General features: G+C 33.7%; 1 protein-coding gene across 2 annotated transcripts; it reads right to left on the bottom strand.

Moving 5' to 3' along the window:
• Window positions 1-527: 527 nt before the first annotated feature.
• Window positions 528-19,298, bottom strand: LOC145570500 (ribonuclease MRP protein subunit POP4-like). Of its 2 annotated transcripts, none has more exons than XM_081629615.1 (9): window positions 19,059-19,298; window positions 16,413-16,657; window positions 15,796-15,869; window positions 15,440-15,699; window positions 12,834-12,902; window positions 12,642-12,700; window positions 7,826-7,927; window positions 1,441-1,561; window positions 528-1,327 (listed from the first exon to the last, which is right to left on the bottom strand). In XM_081629615.1, exons 2-8 carry the CDS (start codon window positions 16,624-16,626, stop codon window positions 1,461-1,463), a joined length of 879 nt encoding a protein of 292 aa, XP_081485741.1. In that variant the 5' UTR covers window positions 16,627-16,657; window positions 19,059-19,298; the 3' UTR covers window positions 528-1,327; window positions 1,441-1,460. The 2 variants fall into 2 exon arrangements, with proteins under 2 accessions (XP_081485741.1, XP_081485740.1); XM_081629614.1 differs by having other exon boundaries at window positions 16,413-16,660; window positions 19,059-19,297.
• Between the last annotated feature and the right edge of the window lie 5,679 nt (window positions 19,299-24,977).

Raw genomic sequence — 24,977 nt, 5'->3', positions numbered from 1 at the left:
AAACAGAGCAAATATTTCTTTTGTACCACGTAGATGTCTTATTTATGAAGGAATTGATTTTACTATTAAAATATAGAAAAAAATTGACTTTAACACCACAAAAATGACAAGAAATGTTTTTCAACACCACAAAACACTAATAGCTTGGATTTCATTTTTTTTGCATTCAGTTTTCTTTTTATTTTAAAACAAAAACCAAAAACAGAAAACAAGTAAAAAGTGTTTGCACTTTTTTATTGTCAGTTTTTAAAATTATCATTATTAATTAGTTTTCAAAATATAAAACAAACCCGCAACCGTTCACCCAATCTAAACTATCAAATGTGAAACCACTCTAGCTAGCTAAACTCACTTGAATTGAATTTTACTTACTAATAATAGTAATGGAAATTGCTATTATTATTACTATAATTTTTAATAATAATGGAAATTGTATTTCAAAAAAAAAAAAAATTGGTAATGGAAATTGAGAAGAAATAATTCAAAAAAAAAAAAAAAAAAAAAAAAATCTTCAACAATGAACATAATGAATCAATTACTCTTATCATTAATGACAAGAACAAGTATCGTTAGTACTTTTAGACCTCTTGTTAGTACAAGTCTCCAAATACCTACAAGACTATTGTGACTTTAGACCTCATATTAATACACTTGTTATTGTCATTCATAGGTAGAGTAATTATTGGCGTGAACTTCATCCCAAAAGTTGCTACTTATATACTATCTTAGGAAATAGCCTAGACTTTTCTCTATATATTAAATAAATAAATCAAACGGCCAGATGATATAACAAAATTTCCACACAAAAATTGTAGTACAAGCTATATGTAAAAGGCTTTATATTGATCTCTGACAGTCTTACTCAAAATTTCACACCAATAAGATATATTAGCAAAACCTCAAGCCTTTAACCAACAATATATTGATCTCCTGACTATCATTAGAAGGATCTCACATTCTCCCTGTAACTGCCACAATGTCCGATTATCTTTGCATCTCACCATCTGACGGAGTTCCAACAGCCCTTCATTGGCACTTGATGCCAATATTGCAGAACAAGTAGGCCATTTCACATTCAGCTAAGTTATAAGCAATATTTTCCAGTAACTATCAAACAAGAAATGGCACCCTCATGTTCTCTGCAAACATATCGAGCAAGACTCATGAGTCGATAACAAATTAACAACTTCAGTTTAAATACTCAGTAGACTTTTCCACACTGTAGTAACAACCCCCGATAATCATCCAAACTCTGCCTCATAGCACAGTAAACTCGAGTTTAAAGTTGGCTTATTTTTGGTCAATCTACCATCATCACAGTAACATTCTGCAAGGGATAGCAAAATACGATATCAAGCATTGCATTGCAAGCAATCAAGCACAAATAACCAGATAAGATAGACAAGTGTAATTGAAGCATGTTTAGAAGAAAAAAAATACCTCATGTAATACTGAAAATACTAAAATTCATCCAACTTCCTTGAAGTGTATTTATCACCATGCAATGTGATTCTCCAGTAATCAGCTTGAAATACAAAAACAGAGTTCCGTTTTGGAATAACTGTAGAAGTTTAAGCAATGTAAAGGTTAGATATTGGAAACCAAATAGTGAACATAGAAATTGGAACTAATCACGAAAAGAGATCTACAGAGAATTAAGACATGATAACTTGCAGCTATTTATTGACCGCACAAATTAACAGTAAAGGAATACTCCAAACTCAACATCTGAAGAGTCAGAGACTTTGCAAACTTGCAAATGTCAACAATAAATGACAAGACAATAGTATTACACAAAATCTCAAGCACTCAATAATAACCATGGTACAATGATATGGCTGCATCGAATCTGTTCGGCTGTATTGTAATGGATTTTCAATTAACCGAACTGACATTGTCTGGTTCACTACTCAGAACTTCAAAAACCCACATTCTCATAAAATCAAATATTTTAACCCTGACAGCCCCACAGAGAGTTGCATCATGTGTTTCACTCACAAAATACTTGTTATTGACACATATCTTCCCAATAATGGCAATAAGCCTCTAATACTATAACTAATCTAATACTTTTCTGTTTTTAATACTTCTGACACACCTTGACCTGCTAGGTAAACGACGGATTAAGCTACTAGTATAAAATTTAAACCGTAACAACTTAATAACTTCTTTTTATCGGTGATAAAATTATTTTAAAAAAATTTGTCCGTATACCTATTCTAATATCTTCTACTATTAGTAAATAATAAAAAATAAAAATAAAATAAAAAGTTTGACATTTTGAAAATGTAATTTCCATTTACAAATTAATATTTTATATAATGAGTAAGATACATGGTTAAAATTAAAGAATCTAACAAAGTTGCTCTCAAACTCTTTTACCTCAAGTGGATCATCAAAACTCCAATATGGGTTGAAACCTCAAATATAAACCAAAAATATGGAAATTTCAACCAAATAAATAGTCAAACAATGATACATAGGTCTGATATGAATTCTTCAGCCTCAAGTAGTCTAGGGCTTTGATCTGCTGTTGTAACTTGAAAAAATGATTGAACTATTGAGTTCAAATACTCTCTTCTCTCCCTCACCCCTATCTCTTTGTGACACATGCAACAACAAAATAAGATGGTTATGCTCATTTGGTGGCAAACTGGCAATGTATACAAAATTCTACAAACAATGTTGTACAATAATTTTCACACATCAATCTTAAAATTTCCATTTACACTTAAGAGGTGATGTTGATTTGTAATGATGGTTTTGAAGAGCTTAAGGGGTATTTGTGTTGGGGGTTTCAAGAATGGAAAAGGGAAACAACACCTTTCGTCTGTGTGTGTGTGTGTGTGTGTGTGTTTTTTGGTTAGGCAATTTTAATCAGACACTATGATGTTGTTTGGTTGTTTTTAATATCCATAGTTACTCAAAATCCCCATGAATTTCATTTTAGCAATGTCGTTGGTTGACATTACAAAACAAAAATGAAATAAATCACAATTCATGAGAATTAACTTCCCAAAAAACAAGGGAATTTTTTCACCCCCACCCCCCGGATTCCTAGGATTTACAAATTCCGACATAATAACCTAACACATTTGTACAATTCCTAACTTTACAAAGGAAGTAATTTCCCAAGAATTAGAATTTCCAGTGTCACCACACGAGGCCTATAGTCCTCCTTTATTTCCTTTTTACATCTCTAAAATTGGACCTCCCCTATAAGTAACCACAACAGCCACTGGGACCCTTACTCTTGCTTCTTCCTCCATTCTCAACAGCAAGAGCTTGTAAATTGTCAACTCCTATATCCTTTCTTCTTATCTCTCCATTGAACAAGCTTTCTTTGATCACATTAAAAGATAGCTCACCACTTAGTAGAGTTACTAATAGTCAAAGTGAAGGTATCCCCCCTTTGGAAAACGATAATGGAAGACTTGTTATATTGCAATGACTTACATGAACTAATTGAAACATCACAAAGGCAAACGGTAGCATTCTTAACCAGCAAAAACCTGAAAAAATGGATGAAAAAAGAATGGGTAAAGTTGAATAGAAAGACTTTAGGGACTATTAGACCGTGGATTGATATAAAATATTCAATCATGTGTCTCAAGAGCCTAGCCCATATGACTTGTGGAAGAAATTGAAAGGTCTTCATGAAAGAAAGTCCGCTCATAACCTTCATTAATCAAGAGACATGTTAATCTGAAATTGAAAAGTGAGAAGTACTGAGCATCTTAGTGAATCTTAACACATCATTAACAAGCTGACTACTAACATTAGTAAACTCTACAAGCTGAATAGTTGAGAAACCTTGGTTGTGACTATTAGTAACTCTACTAAAAGTGGTGTGCTATTATTGGATGTGATCAAAGAGAGCATGTTCAATATAAGAAGAAAGGAGATGGAGTTGACAATTCACAAGCTCTTGTTGTGGTGAATAGAGGAATAAACGAGGGCAAGGGTCCTAATGGTCGTGGTAACTCAAAGGGGAGGTCTGAGATGGGAAAGAGATTAGGACATGTCATTATTGCAATAAGCTAGACCACATCAAAAAGTTTTGCTACTATTGGATAGACCTGGCAATCGGGTCATTCGGGTCGGGTCAAGTACGGGTCAGCAAATGTTCTGGCGTCGGGTCGATTCGGGTTTCGGTCAAATTAGGGTCAGCACTTCGGTTCAAGTTCGGGTCGTGTCTATTCGGGTCGGGTTAATTTTTAGGATTAATTTTCGGGTCAATTTCGGGTCGGGTCAAGTTTGTGTCGGGTCACCAAAATAAATTCACTTAAAAAAATAGTTGGAAAAATAAAGTAAAGTTAAAAAAATATAAAAAAATCGTGAGTACCAATTACTTAGGAAAAATGGAAACCTTAAACTAAGTAATTCACCATTTCACTTTAGGATTCGGGTCAATTCGGGTCAAATAATTTGGGTTAAAATCGGGTCGGGTCACTTCGAGTTTCAGGTCATTTCGAGTCGGGTCAAGTTCGGGTTTCGGGTCGGGTCACTTCAGGTCATCGGGTCATGTTCGGGTCAACTCCATTTCGAATCGGGTTTAGGTCAAGTCGGGCTAGTTCTGGTTCGGGTCATTTTCGGGTCAATGGTTTCGGGTCAACTTTCGGGTTACGGGTCGGGTCATTCGGGTCGGGTTAATCAAGTCGGGACAGGATTGCCAGGTCTACTATTGGAAGAAAAAACCAGTTGAGGAACAAGATTCGCAAAAAATGGGAGATGATTATAATATTGCAAAACTGATGATGAGGTCATTTTGATTTGTGCAGCTATTGTCACCATGTTGATAGTTCACGTAAATACCGGCTTGTAGTCCTGAACTACAAAGCTAGTGACTTCGGTAGTGTGAAGACGGGAAACCAGAGCTCAGCAAGCATTGTTGGGTTAGGTTATATTCATGAAAAGAGAAGTGTTAGGTGCATGCTTACATTGAAAAATATACACCATATTCCTGATGTACGCCTTAAATTGTCTACTAATGTTCTTCATCAAGAAGGCTTCCGACATATATGTGGTGATGGAATTGGAAGTTGTTTAAGGGTTGTTCCAAGCGAGTTATGTTGCTCTTTGTATAAGACATACTTAGTGTAGTGAGCTGAATGGTGAGCTGAATGTAGAAGAAGGGAAGAATTCTCCTAACTTATGGCACGGGAGATTAGGACATATGAATGACAAGGATTATAACTTTTACCGGTAAAAACTTATTCCTATTGATAAAACTGTTTTTCTTGACCTTTGTGCTAACTGTTTGGCAGTAACGCAGCATAGAGCTTCTTTTTCTAGGATGTCTCTAAGAAAGCCAAGTTGGAGTTAGTACACTCTAATGTTTGTGGTCCCATTAAAGTTGATCTCTTGGTAGCAATAGATATTTTGTCATGTTTATTGATGACGCTACTCAGAAAAACTTAGGTGTTCATGTTGAAGTCATAAAGGCAAGTGTTCGAGGTCTAGAGAAATTTCATGCCATGATAGAAAGGGAAACAGTTGAACTGTCTTCGAACAATAGAACAATGGTGGTGAGTATACTTTGAATGAATTCAAGTATTATTTCTCACAGCATGGCATTAGACATGAGAGGACAACCAAGTTCATTATAACACAATGGAGTTGCAAAAAGGATGAACGAAACCATTGTGGAGAAAGTGAGATATATGCTTAGAATCACTGATCTTCCAAGGACATTTTAGGCTGAAGTGATATAACGTGTCGTGTACTTGATCAATCATTCTCCATCCATTCCTCTTGGTCTTGACATTCCTAAGAGAGCATGAAAGGGGTGTGATACCTCATATTTGCATTTCAAAGTCTTTGGATTCAAGGCATACATGCATGTGCCACAAAGACTGAAGCTTGATTCCAAGACTAACCCATGTGCATTTTTTGGTTATGGCGATGAGTATGGTTTCAAACTATATGACCTAAAAAAGGAGGTATTGAGAAGTAAAGATATAGAATGGTTATGAGTCCAAGGAACACTTCTACTTGTCTTCTAATACTACTAATATTGTTTGTTCTCTTACTCCTACAAATGAGAATGTTGAGGAAATTCATGATGATATTGATGAGGTACAATCTGATGTTGATGTACCAATTTATGATGATGGTGTTGTTCTTGATGAGTTTTCATCAAATGAGGAAGAAATATAGGATGATGAGGTAAATGCTAGGAAAAACAAGTCAATGAGCTCATAGCAAAGAATCACAAATCTCTCATCTTGTACCGCAACTATAGCTATAGGTCCAACCTAAGTCTTGGTAAAATATGTTTTAAATTTGGTCCACTTTGGACGGCCCAATAGCTAACATTATACTTGCTTTAGTTTCTGATTGGTGCTTATCTTTGTGGCTTCTTCAGTAGGCATTGTAGTAGTAACCCTTCGATGAAATGAGGGTAGTAAGAGTGGCACGGAGACAAAAATCTAAAAACAGAAAAAAGAGGGTTTCAAAGAGAGCCTTCTATTACCAAAAAAATCGAATTGTTAGCCTATTGAGAATCGAATTGTTAGCCTATTGAGGACACATAGGACCTCTATTTGAACAGTTGGATTGTTCATTAAAGCTCTGGTTTGCTACAGGCTGTCCGTAATTGTTGCTGGATAGAGACCCGCGTTTTGGTTGATTTCTATACCTTTTATCTCTCAATTGTTCATCTCTTATTGTTGTTGGTGGTGGGTGTATAAACCTTTTGTTGACTGATTTGGGTATATTTTACCCTAAATTATCAATAAGAGAAGCTTAAGGTGTACTCCTCAAATGGTCTTATGGTTTTTACTCTTCACGTCAAAAAGGTTTTCCACTAAAAATATCGTGTGTTGTTTGCTTTAAAATTTCTGCCATATTGCTGTTCATATTGTTTATTTGCTAGGTGAATTATTTGCTTGATTATTTGTGGTAAATTGGGATTGTTGATCTTGTTGATTGTCCAAAAATACACTTTCCCACTATAAAAATAACACACACAAACACGACAAATCCACCCAGCACCACTTACACTACCATAAAAACCCACTACCTTTTATTATTAACCAAAATTTGAAGAAAAAAATTCATAAAAGGGAGAACGAGAGATGCATACACATATCATTAGTCATGACTTTAGATGATCAAACTTAACCGTAAGAACTCACGATCCGGAGCTTTCATGGTTGAATTGGACCTCTAAAGCTTCAGTGAGTGATTAAGTAGTAGCGGCAACAAGTGAGAGGTCAGTGGTGAGATTATTAGAAACAAGGAAACTGTGGTCGAGCAACATGAATAGTGGTGAGAGATGGAAAGAGAGGAGTGAAGTCAATTTGTCAACCCAAACAATATTCCAAAATTAAGGCTATTCCTATCTCAATATGTCTCTTTCTTGATTTCATTCCCTCTTCTCTTTAAAAACAAAACTTCACCTCAATTTTTTTGTCCATTACCATTATCACCTAAAAACGCACTGTTGTTCCAAATAAAAAAGTCAACTAAAAATAATTGAGTGAAGATAGATGTAATAAAGATTGATCAGGAATAGAAGCAAATTGATCAGTCCCTTCAAAATTTCTTTAAGCATAGAAAACAAAAGCTCAGGAATAGAAGCAAATTGATCAGATAACATTTTAGAAAAAGTCAAACCTCGTCATGAAGCGAAATCATTTACCACAACCTTTACTTCGGCATATGAGACAACTAAGAGGACAGGTCTTATGGTTACATTTTACACAAACATCCAAATGGTACCAACAATTGAATTTTCAAAAGGGGTAGCAAGTATGAAGAAAAGCTCTAGAAAGATTTATTAAATACAAATGAATAACATTTCAGATTATTGTGTATTTACCTCGAAAGTTATTCTCTTGTGTAACTACTCCAAATGTCTCAGCTGTTTCACGGATCATGATGCCGACCACCCCAATAAAAGAATCAATTTTGCAGTCAACCACTGCCAATAAAAAAAGGATATAATGAGCTACAAACAGGTATAGAAAAAGATCACCTTTGCCATGGAGTTCTTAGCTAGTTTCCACTTTTAGACATAGACAAGCAATAATCTCATACAAAATTTTGCAAGCAATCCTATCAGCAAGTTGCCATTACTTTTAAAAATGAAACAGAAATTTAATACAATTGAAATTGCAATAACAAACACAGATATCAAAAGGCAAATTTGATAATATGAGCAGAAGAAAATTGAATATTTTAACTCCAAAGTACAAACCAAGAGACTTTTGAGTCCAAACTATTTATTGCATGTACTACACAGAAATTTGTTAAACTGAATTCATCTGCGTAAGAAATGGTATACGACCATTAGATTCATTCCTATGCGGCTATGCATTATGATTCTCAACGTTAAATTTATCATCTATCATAATGTACTTTAAAATTCATTTAAGCGGAAATCTTATAATTTGGATATTCCAACATAAGTGGGTGATCACATCATTCAGTATATTCCTATGTGGTCCTATGAACTGTGATATGTGAAGGAGCATAATTTTAGAATTTATAAAACTGACCATGATTTAGGATATCATGTAACAGTCCATGATATTATCATGCCATGAAATAATTTATAACTCAAACATTGGCCATTGGGTCAAAAAATTACATCCCATAGTGCGCTAAAACTCTATTATGTAATGGCATTACAAAAAAGTTGATCTACATTACTACATAAGACTGTGCATGTACAAATGTCCAAAAGAAGACTCAATGTTATAACGTTAACCTAGAAAACCATGATTTATGAAATTTGAAGTCTAAGTTTTGAACTCCCTGTCCCTAGGGTAAATTGCATATTGTAATTGAATATTTCTTAAAAATTCAGGAGATAATCAAACATCAAATAAAAATATGCGGCTCGAAAACATGCCCTGGACGTCTAAGAAAATATAATAATAAAAAATAAATAAATAAATAAACTACATGATAGGTCAGTGCTTAGGAAAATTGCTTGGAGGCCCTTATAATGCACGGACTGGTCCATGGGTTCATATCTAGATAATTGCACATTGCCCCCTTACCACTTTCATTGATTAGTTATTCCCCTTACCGCTTTCATTGATTAGTTCAGATCTTACATATTCACCTCTCTCTCTCTCTCTAAACTATTGTATATGAGGACCCCTTTCCAACCCTATGTTACAGAAATCAATACCAGCCTAACAGGTAACATGAGAACTAGTTACCTTTTTTGGGGCAGCGATTCGGTCAATATGAATATTACTGTTGCATTAATTTTCTTGCATATTTTGTTAAAAGAGCATAAGCCCTTTCCCATTGTAGGGTTAATTAATTAATCTGACTAGGATACCTCCAAGCCCCCCCCCCCCTCCTTTTTTTGGTCAGACAATCTTATCCCAATCCATAATGCTTCAAGAACTCTCTGGGTGGCTTGGGACAAGATTGCTTGACATAAAAAGCAGAGGCGAGGGGGCTTGGAATTAAATATCATAAGACCTTAAGAAACCCTGCTATCTCAAATTAGGGTGGGAAGTCTTGACAAATGTATATAACCTTGTTGTGTAAATGCTAAGGGGATGATATTATAATCTAATGTTAGGCCTTAAGTATTCTGCAAAGGGGTCTCACACCTGCAGGAGTATGAGAAAATTTTGAAAAGTTTTCACAGATCCCTTTAACAGAATGTGGGACCAATATAATTTTTTTCTAGACTGATAGTTGGTTGGGGATGAGATCCCTCTCACCAAGGCCAGATAATTTAAAGTGGAAAAAAAATCTTGCAACTAGTATAAGCACTCCAACTCCCACAAGAAATCAGAGATCTAATTAATCCTATCCCCATCTGTATCCCTAACTCCAATGCTGGATTCGTTTATTCTCACCCCCACTTGTAAGAGTAGATACTAAACTATAAGGCTTTAACAATCACTCGAGTTGCATATGGGAGATAAACATTCCCCAAATAAATCCATTTCATCCTTGGATTTGTCTTTCAAGACAGGCTGGCTCTAGACAAGGTTTTCTTATTTTTTTTTTTATGAAAAATCATTTACTCACCGGCATGTAATTGATGCCCCAATTCTGTGGAGGATTCGCTAAATTTGTTGAGTTCGTTCTTATATCAAAGAAGTTTGAAACCCGCTCCCACCATTTTCACAGATACCCTTTATACTTGACTCAAAAAACCTACGCTTGCATTAACAAAACCCCTGTTTCTCAAAACCTCTCCCTCCTAAATAACTATTCTCCTTCTTCATTTGGTCAATATGGACTCTGAGGAAAACTGCTATTTTCCAGAACACAGCCCAACGCACCAGCGCGTACCTTGACAAAGCCCAAAGTCTGGCCTAGAAAGTTTACATGCATCAAAGAAATCTCTTCTACCCAATACCAAGATAATATGTCACTTCCCCTCCCCCCCCCCCCCCCCAGGCCCCAACCCCATCAAAAGGATTTCTCTTGAATGTGATGCTTCTTTTGACGGTATGCACTATGCGATATTTTACAGGCTATTTAGTGATGAAAAGATTATGGTTGTTTGGTTCCAAATTTTTCCTTGCCTCTCTCATATAGGAGAACTGAAAGCAATCTAGGCTTCAAATTTGTGTGGACGAAAGATGGGCAAGTAATATTTTGTGTTTGAATTCAAGAAAGGCAATTAAGAATGGAAGAGCTTAACAACCCCAAAGACTAATGTATAGTCTTGTGTATAAAAGCAGAGAGCTAATGTCTGTGATTAATCATAGAGGGCTAAACATGTGTCAAGAAGCGGCAATAGACTCACAAATAGGGAGCATCCACAATAAGAAACTACAACCTTTGTAGCTCTGCTTTGCCACATCACTATTCACAAACTATATCAATTCCAAGCTACAACCTCTTCAATGGAAAGCCACGAGTACTAGTAGGTCCCACATGCCAATTATCATTTTCATTTATTTTTTTATACAATTCAAACTTTGCAATTGTCTTTTAATTATAAGTATTTATAGTTGTGGATGAGTGTGGATCAAAATTTTTGGAACCAAAAAAAAATCTGAAATATAAACACTAAACGACACTTTAATTTGTAGAAATTTAGAGTAAGATATTTGTAGGAAGGGAAAAAAAAAATCACAACGTAAGACATACAGAGTACAATTTATTAATGATCGAAAGAGGAAGTATGTTAATTATTCCGAAACAAAGGGGGTAAAAATCAAACCAACAACATTAAATAAATGCGGCCCCAATTAAACTGCTTGCATTATTGTCATCATTCAACGTGAAACTACGTAGCTTTGTAGAGCTACATAGTTTCATAGAGCTACAACTGATGTTACTCTACATTGGTGAGGCTTGTTGCTTATCTATTTAATTTTGCAAGCTGGGACCTAAAGTGCTTCATTGTGGATGCTCAGAAGGTCAGAAAAGGTCTACTTTTGCTAATGTGAATATCACTTTCCCTCAAAAATTTACAGGAATTTAAAGAACTATGGTCCTCCTATAATGAACTAATTTCCAAACTGTGTTTGAGTTCATATTTCTGCTATGCATAAAAAAATTATTTAGAAACAAAGAAATAAGACAAACTCTAAGACACAACTACAAATTTGTTTGATTCTTAGATTTATTATGTAGGTTTCCTAAAGTAGAATTTTGAGATGAGATTCAAGATTTTCTATAATACTTGAAATTGGAGAATTTCTTACAAAATTATAGTGAGAAGTTGCTGTTGCATCTGTAAGCTCATCGTTCTTTCAAAACGATTGGTTACAAAGTGGAAGAAAGGAAAGGGGTCAGTTATGAGGTAATGGATTTGATCAAGGAGAAAATAAGAGAAAGGAGGCATATAAGAAGGGATAACATCTAGGAGGAGAGAGGGGGGGGGGGGGGGAGAGCAGGGTTGCCATCAATAGGAGAGGTGGAGACATGGAAGGAATGGACTAGAGTTCTCTGGTCCCATAGCTCAAAATTCAAAAAAGTTATTTAGTTTAAATCACAATTACCTATGGCAAAATCTTGAAACAGAAAATCAGGTTATTTCTATTTTATCCATATTAAGAATAGTAGGAAAATCTTGTGGAATTATTTCACAATTGCAACATTGTGAATCTTGTGATGAGCTTCTGGTACAAACTATGCTGCCTGTGGCAATTCAAGAGTAAAATATAGGAGGAATGAAATGGAATGCTTGAAAGACATAGAGGCATTAAAGCTGATTTGTAAAGCCTTTGGCTGCACCTGTCCAATCTGTATGGGATGAACAGAACCATAAACTATTCAAAGGAGACCAGACCTTGCACAGCTTATACAACCATGATAAAGAGAGGCTATTCAGAGTATTGACCCAAATGAGAAACAAAACAAATACGAAGTATGAAATTGGGTAGGTTGTAACTTGTAAGACCACATTGGTTTTTTCCACTACTCATTATGTAAGCTCTTGACCTCAAGCTAGGTATGCTGCACTTATTAGAATAAAAATTATTTCATTTCCTGCCCCCCAAAAAACAAAGAAAAAAAAGAAAAAAAAAATACTAGGAAGCCTGGTGTTTGTTATAATCTCTTTCCACAGTCCATTTTGAATCAGGCAACCTACTGATAATTTACATCAAACATTCCAATTTCAGTCATGAATATTGCATTGTGCTGAATTAAATACAAAGCATAGAGTATATAATATATTAAAGCACAATGAAATCAGAAACCTCGAAGAATAGCACCATGGAGATCTGCAACAAATAGAGAGTGGGCCACATGATTTTTCCTACAGACACAATGAAATATATGAACATGTAATTCAAATGTCCCTATAAGGTAAGAAAGAGACTAATGCACTTTTTCATATTGATGTATAAAAATAAACATAAATAAATAAAATCCACAAGAGGAGCTCTTACCCGCCGTTTTTCAAAAGCTGCATTACATACTTCTGCCACATCTCATGCATTGGCATAAAAAGCTCAAATCTAGAAACAAGACAAGGTAAACTCGAAAAAGGGCCCAAGAACTAACGTTAAAAAAAAAAAAAAGTTGAATGGAGAGTGGAGAGTGGACAGATTCAAGAGACAGCCTGATGCAGTGATAACTATTAATTGTTCAGATACTACAGAAACTAAAAATATATGAAAACAACCCAAGACAATCAGGTACTCAAAATGTACGTCCCTGTGTGGTGGAGGGAAAACCGCAACCTACTTCTAAAACTAAGGTCATAGCCAATAACAATATTTGAAAGGGAACAAAATAAGAACTTCAGCAAACAAACACTGATAACTAAACTTATACCAAATTATAGCAGTTGAGAGTCTTGAGACAAATGTGTTAGCACACAAATCAAAGACAAACGACTTCAATAAAGCAAATAAACCGGACTAAGAAGTACAAATATACTCATAAAAGTGATAAGTCAATAAGCCTAAATAGCCCATCAGCATCATCAAACTTAAGCAATTTTTACAGAAAAAAATTCCATCAAATAAACAGTACGAGGGTCTTTATTTTCTAACTCATTAAAAGATCTGAAATCTGATTTTGAAGAAAGCTACACGTTCTCATATATCAAATCACCCAGCACACCTAGATTTTTTTTGGATGATTAATGGTTCCCTTCATGGTTTCTTTGGGGCAAAAAGGGGTCTAAGACAGGGTGATCCACTCTTACCTTTGCCTTTTGTGCTCTGTATTGAATATCTATCTTGGGTGTTGAAGATTGTCAGTGGCATTGAAGGGTTTAAGTTTCATCAAAGGTGCAAACCAGTGGGCTTGACTCATCTGTGTTTTGATGATGATCTTATTCTCTGCTGTAAAGGAGAGGTGAAGTCAATTAAGTTGCTGATGAAGGATTTAGGGTGTGTTTTAAAGCTACTGATGAGACTTCAGTTTACTGCACTGGAATGAATGAAAATTTGGTTTAAGAGATGCTGGGCATAACAGGGTTTGTAAAAGGTAACTTACCTTTTAGATACATGGGAGTGCCTATTTGTTCTAAGAGGATATCAGCAGCAGCTGAACACTTGATTGACAATATTTGTGCTAGGACTAAGATCTGGAGCTCTGGGAATCTTGGGAATCTGTCCTTTGCTGCTAGACTTGTTCTGGTAAATTCAGTTTTAATGAGCATTCAAGTATACTAGTCTCAGATAATGGTCTTGCCTAAGTCCATTTTTGGGAATATTAATGCTTAGTGTAGAAATTTTCTTTGGCATGGAAAAGATAGTAATAAACCTGGAAGTGTAGCTTGGGAAAAGGTGTGTTGTAAAAAGAAAGGAGGAGGTTTGGGAATCAGAATCTAAAGGTAAAATGGGACAATGCAGTCTATTTAAAAGGACAGAATTGGCTAGATTACAGACCTAAAACTAGTTGCAGTTGGTAATGGATATAAGTGTGTGAAGTTAAGGAGAAGCTGAAGAGTGTTATTTCCCCTGCCTTGATTGGCAGGGTAAGTATAACATCAAAAGGCATGCTGAATTGTTTAGAGCTGGTGATCAAAGATGCAGATGTGGCTCTTTGGTCCGGGAGAGAAAAGCTTTGCCTAAGCATCAGTTGGCGGGCTATTCAGAAGAGACTGAAAAGAAAAAGCTAGAGACAGGATACATGTGGGTCTGCAGCATGATGAGAAGTTATGCTTACTTTGTGCAGATGTGGATGAGTCTCATAGTCACTTATTCTGTCAATGCAGATATAGCAGTGCCTTATGGTCTGAGATGTTTTGGGCCTAATAGTGTACACCTGAGTACTATAACAAGAGCCAGAACAGGTTACATTCAAGATTTCAGAGAAGTGTTCTTAACACTTGTATTATGGTTGTGTTTTATCAGATCTGGAAGACGAGAAATACAGCATATTGAGAGCAGAAGATCATGCACATCCCTGTTGTAGTTAAACACATAAAGAATGAGGTTAAAAGTAGGTTGTTAGGTGTGATATCTCGAATTTAAGTGTACATAATAGAGAATGGCTTGAAAATCTAATTGTATAGATAATGTTTGTATAGGTTTTGTTCTTTAGGCTGCATTGGCCTAAGCAACATGTTCCTTGGGAACTTGATTGTATCCCATTTTTGGTGCAATAAAATTTGCTTATTTACCAAAAAAATAAAAAATAAAATGAAATAAAAAAACAACCATCACCAAACAGTAACTCATGCCTTTTCTCTCTCATCACCATTTCTCAGCCCATAAAACTACAATCTCCACCTCATCACCACTGATGATATTATGAGAACATTCACTGACATCCTATATTTTTTCTTCCCCACTAGCATCAGAACATTCACAAGATCTTAAAGTCCTTAAATGAGTCCAGGGAAAAACAAACGTCTTTTATAAGGTCCCAATGAAAGTGCTTGACACATTGAACATTGATATACTGATAAGGAAAACATATGTCAACCAGACATTTAGAAATATATGCAAAAAGATGATTGTATCTGTAAAAATGAAAGATGAAAATTTACTATACACAGATTTATTTATTTTTTAAAAAAAATCATTTAAGCACTCACTTGAGTAGGTCCTGAGGCAGATTGGACCCACACTTTTTCAGCTGTTTCATGGACATATGCCTCTTAGAACGCTTGGAGTTTGCACGCAATGCTCGTAAGCGGGCGACAGATGTATTATTCCCTTGTACAAAATTATCAAGTAGAATCCAATTATCAAACTTTACACTCCTAGAACCCTGAATGTACTTCTGAGCAGAATCGCCCTTCTGAAGGAGCTCGTGCAAAATTTTATCAACTGCGGTCTTGTCTTTATTAGATAGCTGAACAATCCAATAAAAATATAAAAAGTAAAAGCCCCATACACGTACCAAAAAAAGTAGAAACTCCCTTCTAAAATATGCATCAACCCCTCTCACCTCTACAGTAGTCAGGAGATTTTCATGCACAGGCTCACAAATACGCGAGTAAGTAAGACCCTCTCCTTCCAAGTCTGCAAGAATTTGCACAAGTGAGTTCCATCAAATAAATTAATAAAATAGGTAAATAATCAACAGCATGAGGCAGAAAATCTTTATCCAGACATGGGACCAAAAAAAATTATCTGCGGCCTGTTAATACTATAGAAAAACAGTTATACGAAATTATCTGCAGTCTGCAGTAAGACCCTCTCCTTCCAGCACTTAAGTTCAAAAAAACCACATAAAGCAAAACTTTCAGCATTATCTCACCAATCAATAAAAATTGGATTATAACTGGATAAAATAATCATTAAGCAAAGGTAATTCATTGCAAGGATGCATCCAAAAAAGAAAACAACGCATAATAGATAATTGAAACAATCTTAGGTTTATTAACTTCTATTCAAGAACTACAAAAGAGGACTTTTATACTGTAAATGGAGCAATTTTACTCATCTATGCATCTCAAGAATCTATTGATACATATTCAATTGGTAATTCAATCTCAGTTATTAATAAGTAATAAAACAAATGTCAAGATATTTTGATGGCAATAAAAAAAAATAATAACAGACCTTTTTTTAATGAAGCATTCTGCACAGAAGCAGCTGATGCTTCAGCCGAAGGTCCTATAGAAGAACCGACAGGGGCAGGCTTCGAAAGCATCTCCTCACGCCTTCGCTTTTCCCTTACTTGAGGCTGAGCCTCGGCTTTCGCAGCGGCAAACCGGCGTTCCAATGCCTCCATGGTCCGTTTCTTCTGTTCGTCTACAAACATCTTTGTTGCCATGACACCAAATATTGCTGAATCAAGCTTTCACCTGCTGCATCCAAAGTTGAACATAACCTCTTTATATATAAAAAGCAAAATTCTTTTTACTAATAATTTGCTTCACAAATCGACACAATTTACACACTATAAATTAAATTTTACAATTCAAAAAAATAATGAAATGTCATTGCAAATTTCTAGGCTTAGTCACTAAATGGTAACAAAAGAGTAATATACAATTGAATGATATACCATACAAATTATTATTCATATCTTCAATTATAATAATTTCAATAAAACCCTAATTAAATTTGAAAATTAATTATAAGTATTTGCAGCCTAATTAGATAATCAACACCACCACCACCTCCACTGCTACTACTTCCGCCGTGTAAACCACCACCTCAACAGAAACTGATGATCGTCAGAATATACAATTGAAAGAAGCGGCGATTTTTATCTACCTGGTATCCGGCTATTGACTAACAAAGTAAAAAATAAAAAAAGACCGAACCCCCGTGGTAAATTTAGGTGCTTCAGCTGCTGACACGTGTCATGCATGTCAATTAAATCTTCCTAACGATATGTTTTTAATACTACTGGTAGTAGTAGTTGGATTAGGATGTCGAAGTGAGCATAATAAAATACAAACACAATTGAAGATTAGAAAGCAAGAAGAAAAAAAGATGAGATCAGAGACATTTGTGGAAGTCGTACTTGCTATTCTACTGCCAACTCTTCTTGTTTTTCTTCATTATAGTTGTCAGGTTAGTCTCTCTCTTCACTTGTACGAGTATAATTTGATTTGATTTCAAGTTGAATATAACATTATTATCAATTTTTTTTAACACATAAACAAAGACTTATATTAATAACACTTCTTAATAGAAGTTCATAACACTAACATCATTACATATAGTTGAAAACTTTATGTTAGAACACATAACAAAGCAACTGAAACAGACTAAAGGAGTACTATAACCTTCACAAATCACAACTTCTATTACCATAAACTTTACATGCATAATAGGGGTTAGAGCTAGTACTAACGAAGTTGGAAACAACACTAGTCATTGCCTTGATCAGCATAAACAGCTTTCACGCAATCTGGAACAACTAGATGCGTCTTATGCCTGACGGCCATTTTTATCACAATTACATAGAATATGGACTCTAATATGTATATGAGTCCTTTCCCTAATAATGCTAGGAAAACACGCATTTCAAACTATGATCAGTCTTTTATTGATTCCACCGTACTATCCACGTAAGCGGAAGAAAATAAACCGGTTTTTTCCTATCGGTCTAGCTAAAAACCACAACTTGAAGTAGCGGTGTTCTGATATAAACCGCGTTTTTTGCTGTAAGTTCTTTTTTTTAGTAAATGCAAAGGCCAATTGTACCCGTAAAACCTACTACTTCTACCAAGTCTTTATACAATGAATCATCAACATAATTACCACAAATATCAAATTTATGAACTTAAATATTCTAATCCATGGAACTCCAAATTATATTCAAGGTAATATAAGAGGGTAGTTTGGTACCTACTACTTCTACCAAGTTCTTTTTTTCGTTCTCGCCAAAACATGATAAATGAAAGGCATTAGTTTTCCACAAAACAATTTAAACGATCACTTGACTACTCATAAAGATAGTGGAACAAGGAATAGGACTTAACCTTATGCCTTGATCATTTTTATCGGTTACAATCCAAAATTAATTTAACCTTATGCATTGATCGTTTTATCATTCTCTACACGATACCTACTATGCCATAGCAATACCATACATGAGAAAAAAATATTTAGACTAAACTACATTAGGTCAGGGTATTAGTTGATAAATCAAATACCATAGCAAACCAACTCAAAATCAAGTAAAAGTGATTAGAAAGGAAAACCTTTACATAGAAATAAAGAAACAAGAAACTAAACAATAACTAACATTTAATGGAGCAGAGTTACAAATTCTCAAACACAATGAATTTAGAATAGAGTTACACTAAGGCTCTGTTTGGTTTAATGGAAAAGGTTTTCATGGAAAATGATTTTTCCATTTTTTACCCATTTTCCTTTGTTTGGTTTGTTAAGGGTGGAAAACAAATTTTCCAAGGGTGGAAAATTCCATCCTTAATGATGAAAAACATTTTCCTTCCCAAAATAAGGGAAGCCACATTTTCCTCCCTCCTTCTTACCTCCTTTTTTTCACTTCCCTTTCATTCATCCTCACATTTTCACTCCTATTTTTTATTCTTCTTGGACTTTTCTTTTATGCAAACAAAGGAAAACTAATTTGTAATTGTGTTTTTCCTTGAAAATATGTTTTCAAAAACTAATTTTCTACTGAAAATGTTTTCCATTAAACCAAACAGGGCCTAACTATGAAACAAAATTACAAATTAATTTGATGATTGAATTTTAAACAGTAAGGGCTTAAAACTAACTAACCATTCACCACAAAGTCACAAACTAGCAGCAGCAACAACACCGTACATCAAGCGCGCAGCAACGGCGTTGGGCGGAGGCAGAGGTGGCGGGGGTTCCGCGGTGGTAGGGTTCGGCAGTAGCAGCAACAAGAAATCAGCACGAGAGATGTGAGGAGGTGGGGGAGGAGGAGGTGGGCATGGAGGCTGCGAAGGGGAGCGGTGGTAGGTGGAGAGGTGGGCAGGGGTGGGGGAAAGCGGTAGCAGGGGAGGATCAGGGATGGCTGGGGAAGGAGGAGGAGGAGGAGAGAGATTTCCTTAATTTTTTTTGGTTAATTGAAAAAAGAAAAAAAAAAAAAAAAAGGCACGTAATGTTATGAAATATTGCGTGGATGCACATTGTATTCCTTGTATCATTCTAGAATATTATAGATAGATGTAAGGTTTAAATTGTTATCCAAATAAACCCTAATTGTATTGTATATATATATACCCTATTCATGGAATAACATGATACTGATTAATTCTCTCTCAATCTCTCTTATATTTCTCCTTATTTTATAACACGTTATCAGCACCAAGTCTTTAGCCGAACATTTACGATCATGATCATACCTTGACAATTTTGCCAATTCGAGAAAATAAAGGTATGCTTTTCCTCCCAATTTTTTGTTAGTCATCTAATATTCTGTGTTGATCTAATATTTGTTTTTGTATTAATATAAATATATAATACCATGGCGCTATTATTAATTTATTAGCAATAGTATAAAGTGTCAGATTATTTTGGTTGATTTGATAAGCTTAGTATTAATGGGTTGAAGGATTACTAAATTATTAAAGGCATGATCAGATTGACGAACAAGGGTTTTTCGACTCTTGAGTGCAAAGTTTAATAAAGTAAATTAGAGTACATATTTCATATGAATTTCTTTGATCTATTATCGTAATTGTTAGAATATATCGTTTATATATAATTTATAATTATCATATTTAATATTAATCCCTTTACTTAAGTTGAGCAAATCAATTAGCAACTTTCCTACCTAACTTTTGCTTGTAAATTATTGTATATATTATTTGATTGATAATACTTAATACTAGTACAACCCCACGCAATAATACATTTCTTTCTGTAATTAATACTCAAAAGAGTTTTACCTACACCTTATTCTATGATTTATAAGTAGTAAATTGTTTCTTTTTAATTCATATGCCCTTTACGAACTATATAATGAAAAATGTTTATTTATTTATTATACAACATTAACTATTTATGATTAATGATGTTTTGCATAATAGTTTTATATGATGAAGGTTGATTATATATGTATAGCACTGGAGCATCTTATTGAATTTGATTAAATAACCTTATTTCGTATAGTCCCCTCATATGTTGAATGTAATTGGTAGTTTCGCACCTCTTACTTTGCATAGGTATTAATAATTGATTTCATGATTATTATGTTTGATGTACTATATCTACCGCATTATCACTATTGTTAGTTACTCTTCTATAATTGATTATTTATATAAGTATTACTCCGTATTGGATACTGGTTGATATATTGTTAAGGTGTTGATGTCTTGTTTATTTTTTACCCAAAAAGCGCAAGACTAATTACTTTTTGTTAGTGAGATTTCATGTTTTGCCGTAATTTAGCATTACTAAACCGTGTTTATTTTAACTCAACTTTATTATGAATTTCACCCTTTACTCTCGTGCTACGCTACTCATATGTGTTATGTGTGAATTAATTTTGTTTAATTAGATATATATTTTTATTTAGTATGATTGGTCGTGTATAAATTCATCTTTACACTAATAGAATGAGTATATTGCCTCTTCAGTTGCATATTATTTGTTAATTATAAATTCAAGCATCCTAACATTGTAAAATTAACTCTAAAATCTTTCATATGGTGTATAAGATATCAGTCAATATTATGATGATAGGTATATGTTTTTAATTACGTGAGCTATCTTTTGTATTATTCTCTTGTATTGCAAATATGTTTCCTTTGATTAGTGAAATTATTATCATTCCACAACTCTATCCTGGTATCACAATATGTTGTATTATACATCTTTCTATCATTATTGGATTAGAAGTTCTAGATTTTGTTCATGTACATGTTTTAAAATTACAATTGAATTGAACTTAGTATCATGGTCATATTAACATATAAGTTGATTTTATTGTAGAATATATTGTCATGATGTTTGATGTGTGATATGTGATCAATATCAATATTATTTGATAGTATATGTCTACATAAAATTAGATTATTGGAATGATGGAGTTATTTGAACATATAATTTTCGTATATATAATGGATCTGTAGTTACCTAAATTTATGAAAGCAAGGGTCAAAGACCCTCAAGAATAATACGAAAACAGAAATGACTAATATAGTTTCTAAAGTATGTTGACTAGATTATCCACCATGTTAAAATATATATAAAGTTATTTTAAAGAGTTGATGTATCTTTCTGTTGGTTGAATATTTTTAATAACAAATTTCTGTGTGAGATCAAATTGGTGAATGATAGCTACCTAGACTCACTAGCTCATTCCCAAAAGTGAATGAAAAATAAATTGCATGCTTGAAAGAAAACTAAGCATGTTTGCATGATATTATTTTATTTATTATTCGTGGAAAAGTTCATAAGAATATCTATTTGAATAAAGTATGTTATGAGTTCAAGTAATTACACATGACATTATGAGCAACTTGCTTGAAAAATGTTTATTATGCCCATAGTTTTAAGAATTTTCAATATAAAGATTGATATAATTGGGCAAGAGTTACGAGTACGAGTTTATAAGAATAACTTTATTATAGTTGATACATGCACTGTAAAAAGAATTTATGGCTTAAAAGGAGCAAGAGATTTAAAGATTATTGGACTATTTTTATACCCCAATATGCAAGGATTAGGGGGAGATAGTGTTTATTCCATTGTTTTTATGTAATCCTTGCACATGAATAATTAAATATGTTAATGGTCAGTTTGGTATATACATTAGCAAATATCATGATTTATTTAATATAGATGTCTACATGATAATCAAGTATTTAGAATGATACCATCCTGAAGATGGATATGAATAAATGTCATTACCTATATACTAGGTATAAATGGATATCCTAGATGGACAAGATCAGTTGTTATTGAACTAACACACCTGAAATGTGGTAATCCAAAGGGTTACAACGATACGGATCCTTGAAAGAGAAAAAGGAGCACTAATTGACAATGACAAATTTGAGAAAGTGACACATTTTGATGGATCTCATAAAGAGATCATTTGTAATACATTAAAACGTGATATGATTATATAAAGTACTCTAGAAGAGTATAAAATGTTATCCAACAAGGTTAGCATGTATCAAGATTACAATCAATGCTCCAGTGGAGTATGAGTATTGGTTAATTGTCTTGCCAATTGTAGAAAGAAATATATTGGTGTACTTATATCACATCATATTCATGGCCATGCATAAAGTATCTCTAATAAGGTGATCACCAATATTATAAAACTAACCATAATTTAAATACTAAAGGAAAAGTGATTGGATGTGATAATTAATAATTAGGCCATCCGGGGTTTAATAAATTCCCGTTATGAAAACCTAAATAATGTGCTGACGCTCTCTCATGTTAAATATATGAAATAAATTGAATGGCAAGACATAACATTGAGATTGAGCTTTAGATTGTGATTTTTAATAGTTTGTGTAAAAAGAAAAGTTCAAGAGATAATATATTGGTTTTTCTGAATAATTGGTGACCAGAAGTTCACTAGAATAATTTATATGTTGACAAATATTAGGTGACCAGAAGCTCACCACGTACAAGTTATATGTGAAAATTTTAAGTAACTAGTATTACTATCAATGTTTCTAGTGATCCTGAAGATCACCACCTAATGAAATTACAAGAAAGTTTATATTTGTATAACAATTCTCTTGATTGGGTCTATTGTATGTTAGCACATAAGGAATAGAATAAGAAATTAGCAACTGCGCAATTTATTACCCCCTATTAATATTGATCTCTAGAAGAGAACAAAATTTCATTATTCTCCAGAAGAGATAGAACTTTGATGAATATATATGATTATCCTACGAGATGAAATTTGATGCACATGAAATTATATTCTAAGTTGGTGAAGAATTGCCCCAACATTTGAGATATTTTACCAACTTAGGGGGGAAGAATTGAAGTAAGTTGGCAAAACTATAATACTATAAATAGTTGATCCCTCTAATGATACTTTGTAAAGTTACATGCCAACTTTTGTATCAACATATGTTGCACATCTATGATTTGATTTATATACCGTTATGACCCATCTAGAGGAATAGAAAGATATATTTTGATTATGGTGATAATGATATTATGTGCATACATTAAGATAAGTCTTGCCAATTTACTTTAAATCACTGCACTTGAAGTGTAGTTTGTATGATCGGTTCCAATATAAATATGCGATATACGGCAAGATAGTGCAGTTGATACTTTTAAAGTATAATAATAGTATATTAATACCATAGTGCGAGAAATACCCTTAATATGTGGTATAGATATCTGAATTATTATAATAGATGACCTATTATATAAGAAAAGCTATAATGGTACCAATGAGAAATGTATTCAGATATCACAGTCAAAATAGCATATAAAATAAAATTGTACCTTGAGAAATTATATGATACCGGTATATGATGTAACCGATATATAATATGCATATGCAGAAGGAATGGACTTGAGAAATTATATGTTCATTTTGATGTCGACATGAAATTAAATCAAAAGGCTTATCATGGACAAGAAGTCCAACGAAATATGAATGCTAATGATCAAAAGTTAATCATGGACTAGTAGTCCAATAAGAAAATGGATTTCTAAAATCCACACTGCAGTGTTTGCATTTTTGAGTCTTTAATTTATGTACATGTTTGAGTTTTAGATTTATGCATTACTCATTGTATGTATAGGATGTAGTTTGATGCATTACTCTTCACATATATATTTTGTTTAATATTTTATCATGAATTCTACATCTCATATTGCATGCATTAATACTAGTTCTATACAACAACAATTGTGTTATATGTAAATGTTTGTGGTATGACGAGTTTATGATATGATGAAGACTTACAAGAAGAAACTTATACTTCGATGGGCTTATAATTGTGATGAAAGTTTATATGTTGATGATCCAATTGCATGTTATGTATCATGCACGAAAAGTTCCTGAAGAACTTACATACAACGTACTCAAATATCTAGCCCTTCAAATTCTATATTCTGAAAAATGACAATGTTGATGATATTGTTATCAAACTCATGGAGAGTATTGGTGACTTAAGTTATTGAGATATCAACCTGAAGTTTAACCATGTGAGAGTTAATCGATTTTTGTATTCATAGGAGAACTCTCGTATAAAATGCAAAATGCCTAAAGAATAATAATAATAATAATAATAATAATAATGAGATATATTATAGTAAGAATAATCTTCTTATGGTCTAGATGAACCATGAGTAAATTATATAGTAATTACTTATGTTATTACTATTTCATATAAGCTTAGATAATGATATCAAGATATCACGAGTTGCCGTAAATTATCATTAATTTATATGATTATCAATAGCTACTTTTACGACCTCCGGAAGTAGGCATAATTTTGATAGTAAGGCAACTTGAAACAAAATGTCATATAAGATAGTGATAAACGCAACATAGGTATTGTTCTCACAAGTATGGAAAAATGAAGATTTCTCACAGTAAAGATTTGAAGATTCAAGTTTGATCAGGGAGGATCAACTATCAAGGAAGGTTACTCAGCTACAAGTGTGAAGTTACTAATACATTGGATTTATTACACTGGAAGATCTCAAGTAATGCATTCATCAGGGGGAGCAAAT

The sequence above is a fragment of the Chenopodium album genome, chromosome 12, assembly GCF_948465745.1.
Source record: "Chenopodium album chromosome 12, dcCheAlbu1.1, whole genome shotgun sequence".
Classification (NCBI taxonomy): Eukaryota; Viridiplantae; Streptophyta; class Magnoliopsida; order Caryophyllales; family Amaranthaceae; genus Chenopodium; species Chenopodium album.
Note: the sequence above shows the minus strand (reverse complement) of the source record. Positions and strands in the feature narration are given on the sequence as shown.

Coding starts and splice junctions, on each gene's coding strand:
- LOC145570500 (XM_081629615.1), bottom strand. CDS start 16,626: ATGGCAACAAAGATGTTTGTAGACGAACAGAAGAAACGGACCATGGAG. Junction 12,903..15,439: donor CTGCCTCAGGACCTACTCAA/GTGAGTGCTTAA, acceptor TCTTGTTTCTAG/ATTTGAGCTTTTTATGCCAA. Junction 7,928..12,641: donor CCATGGTGCTATTCTTCGAG/GTTTCTGATTTC, acceptor TTTTATTGGCAG/TGGTTGACTGCAAAATTGAT.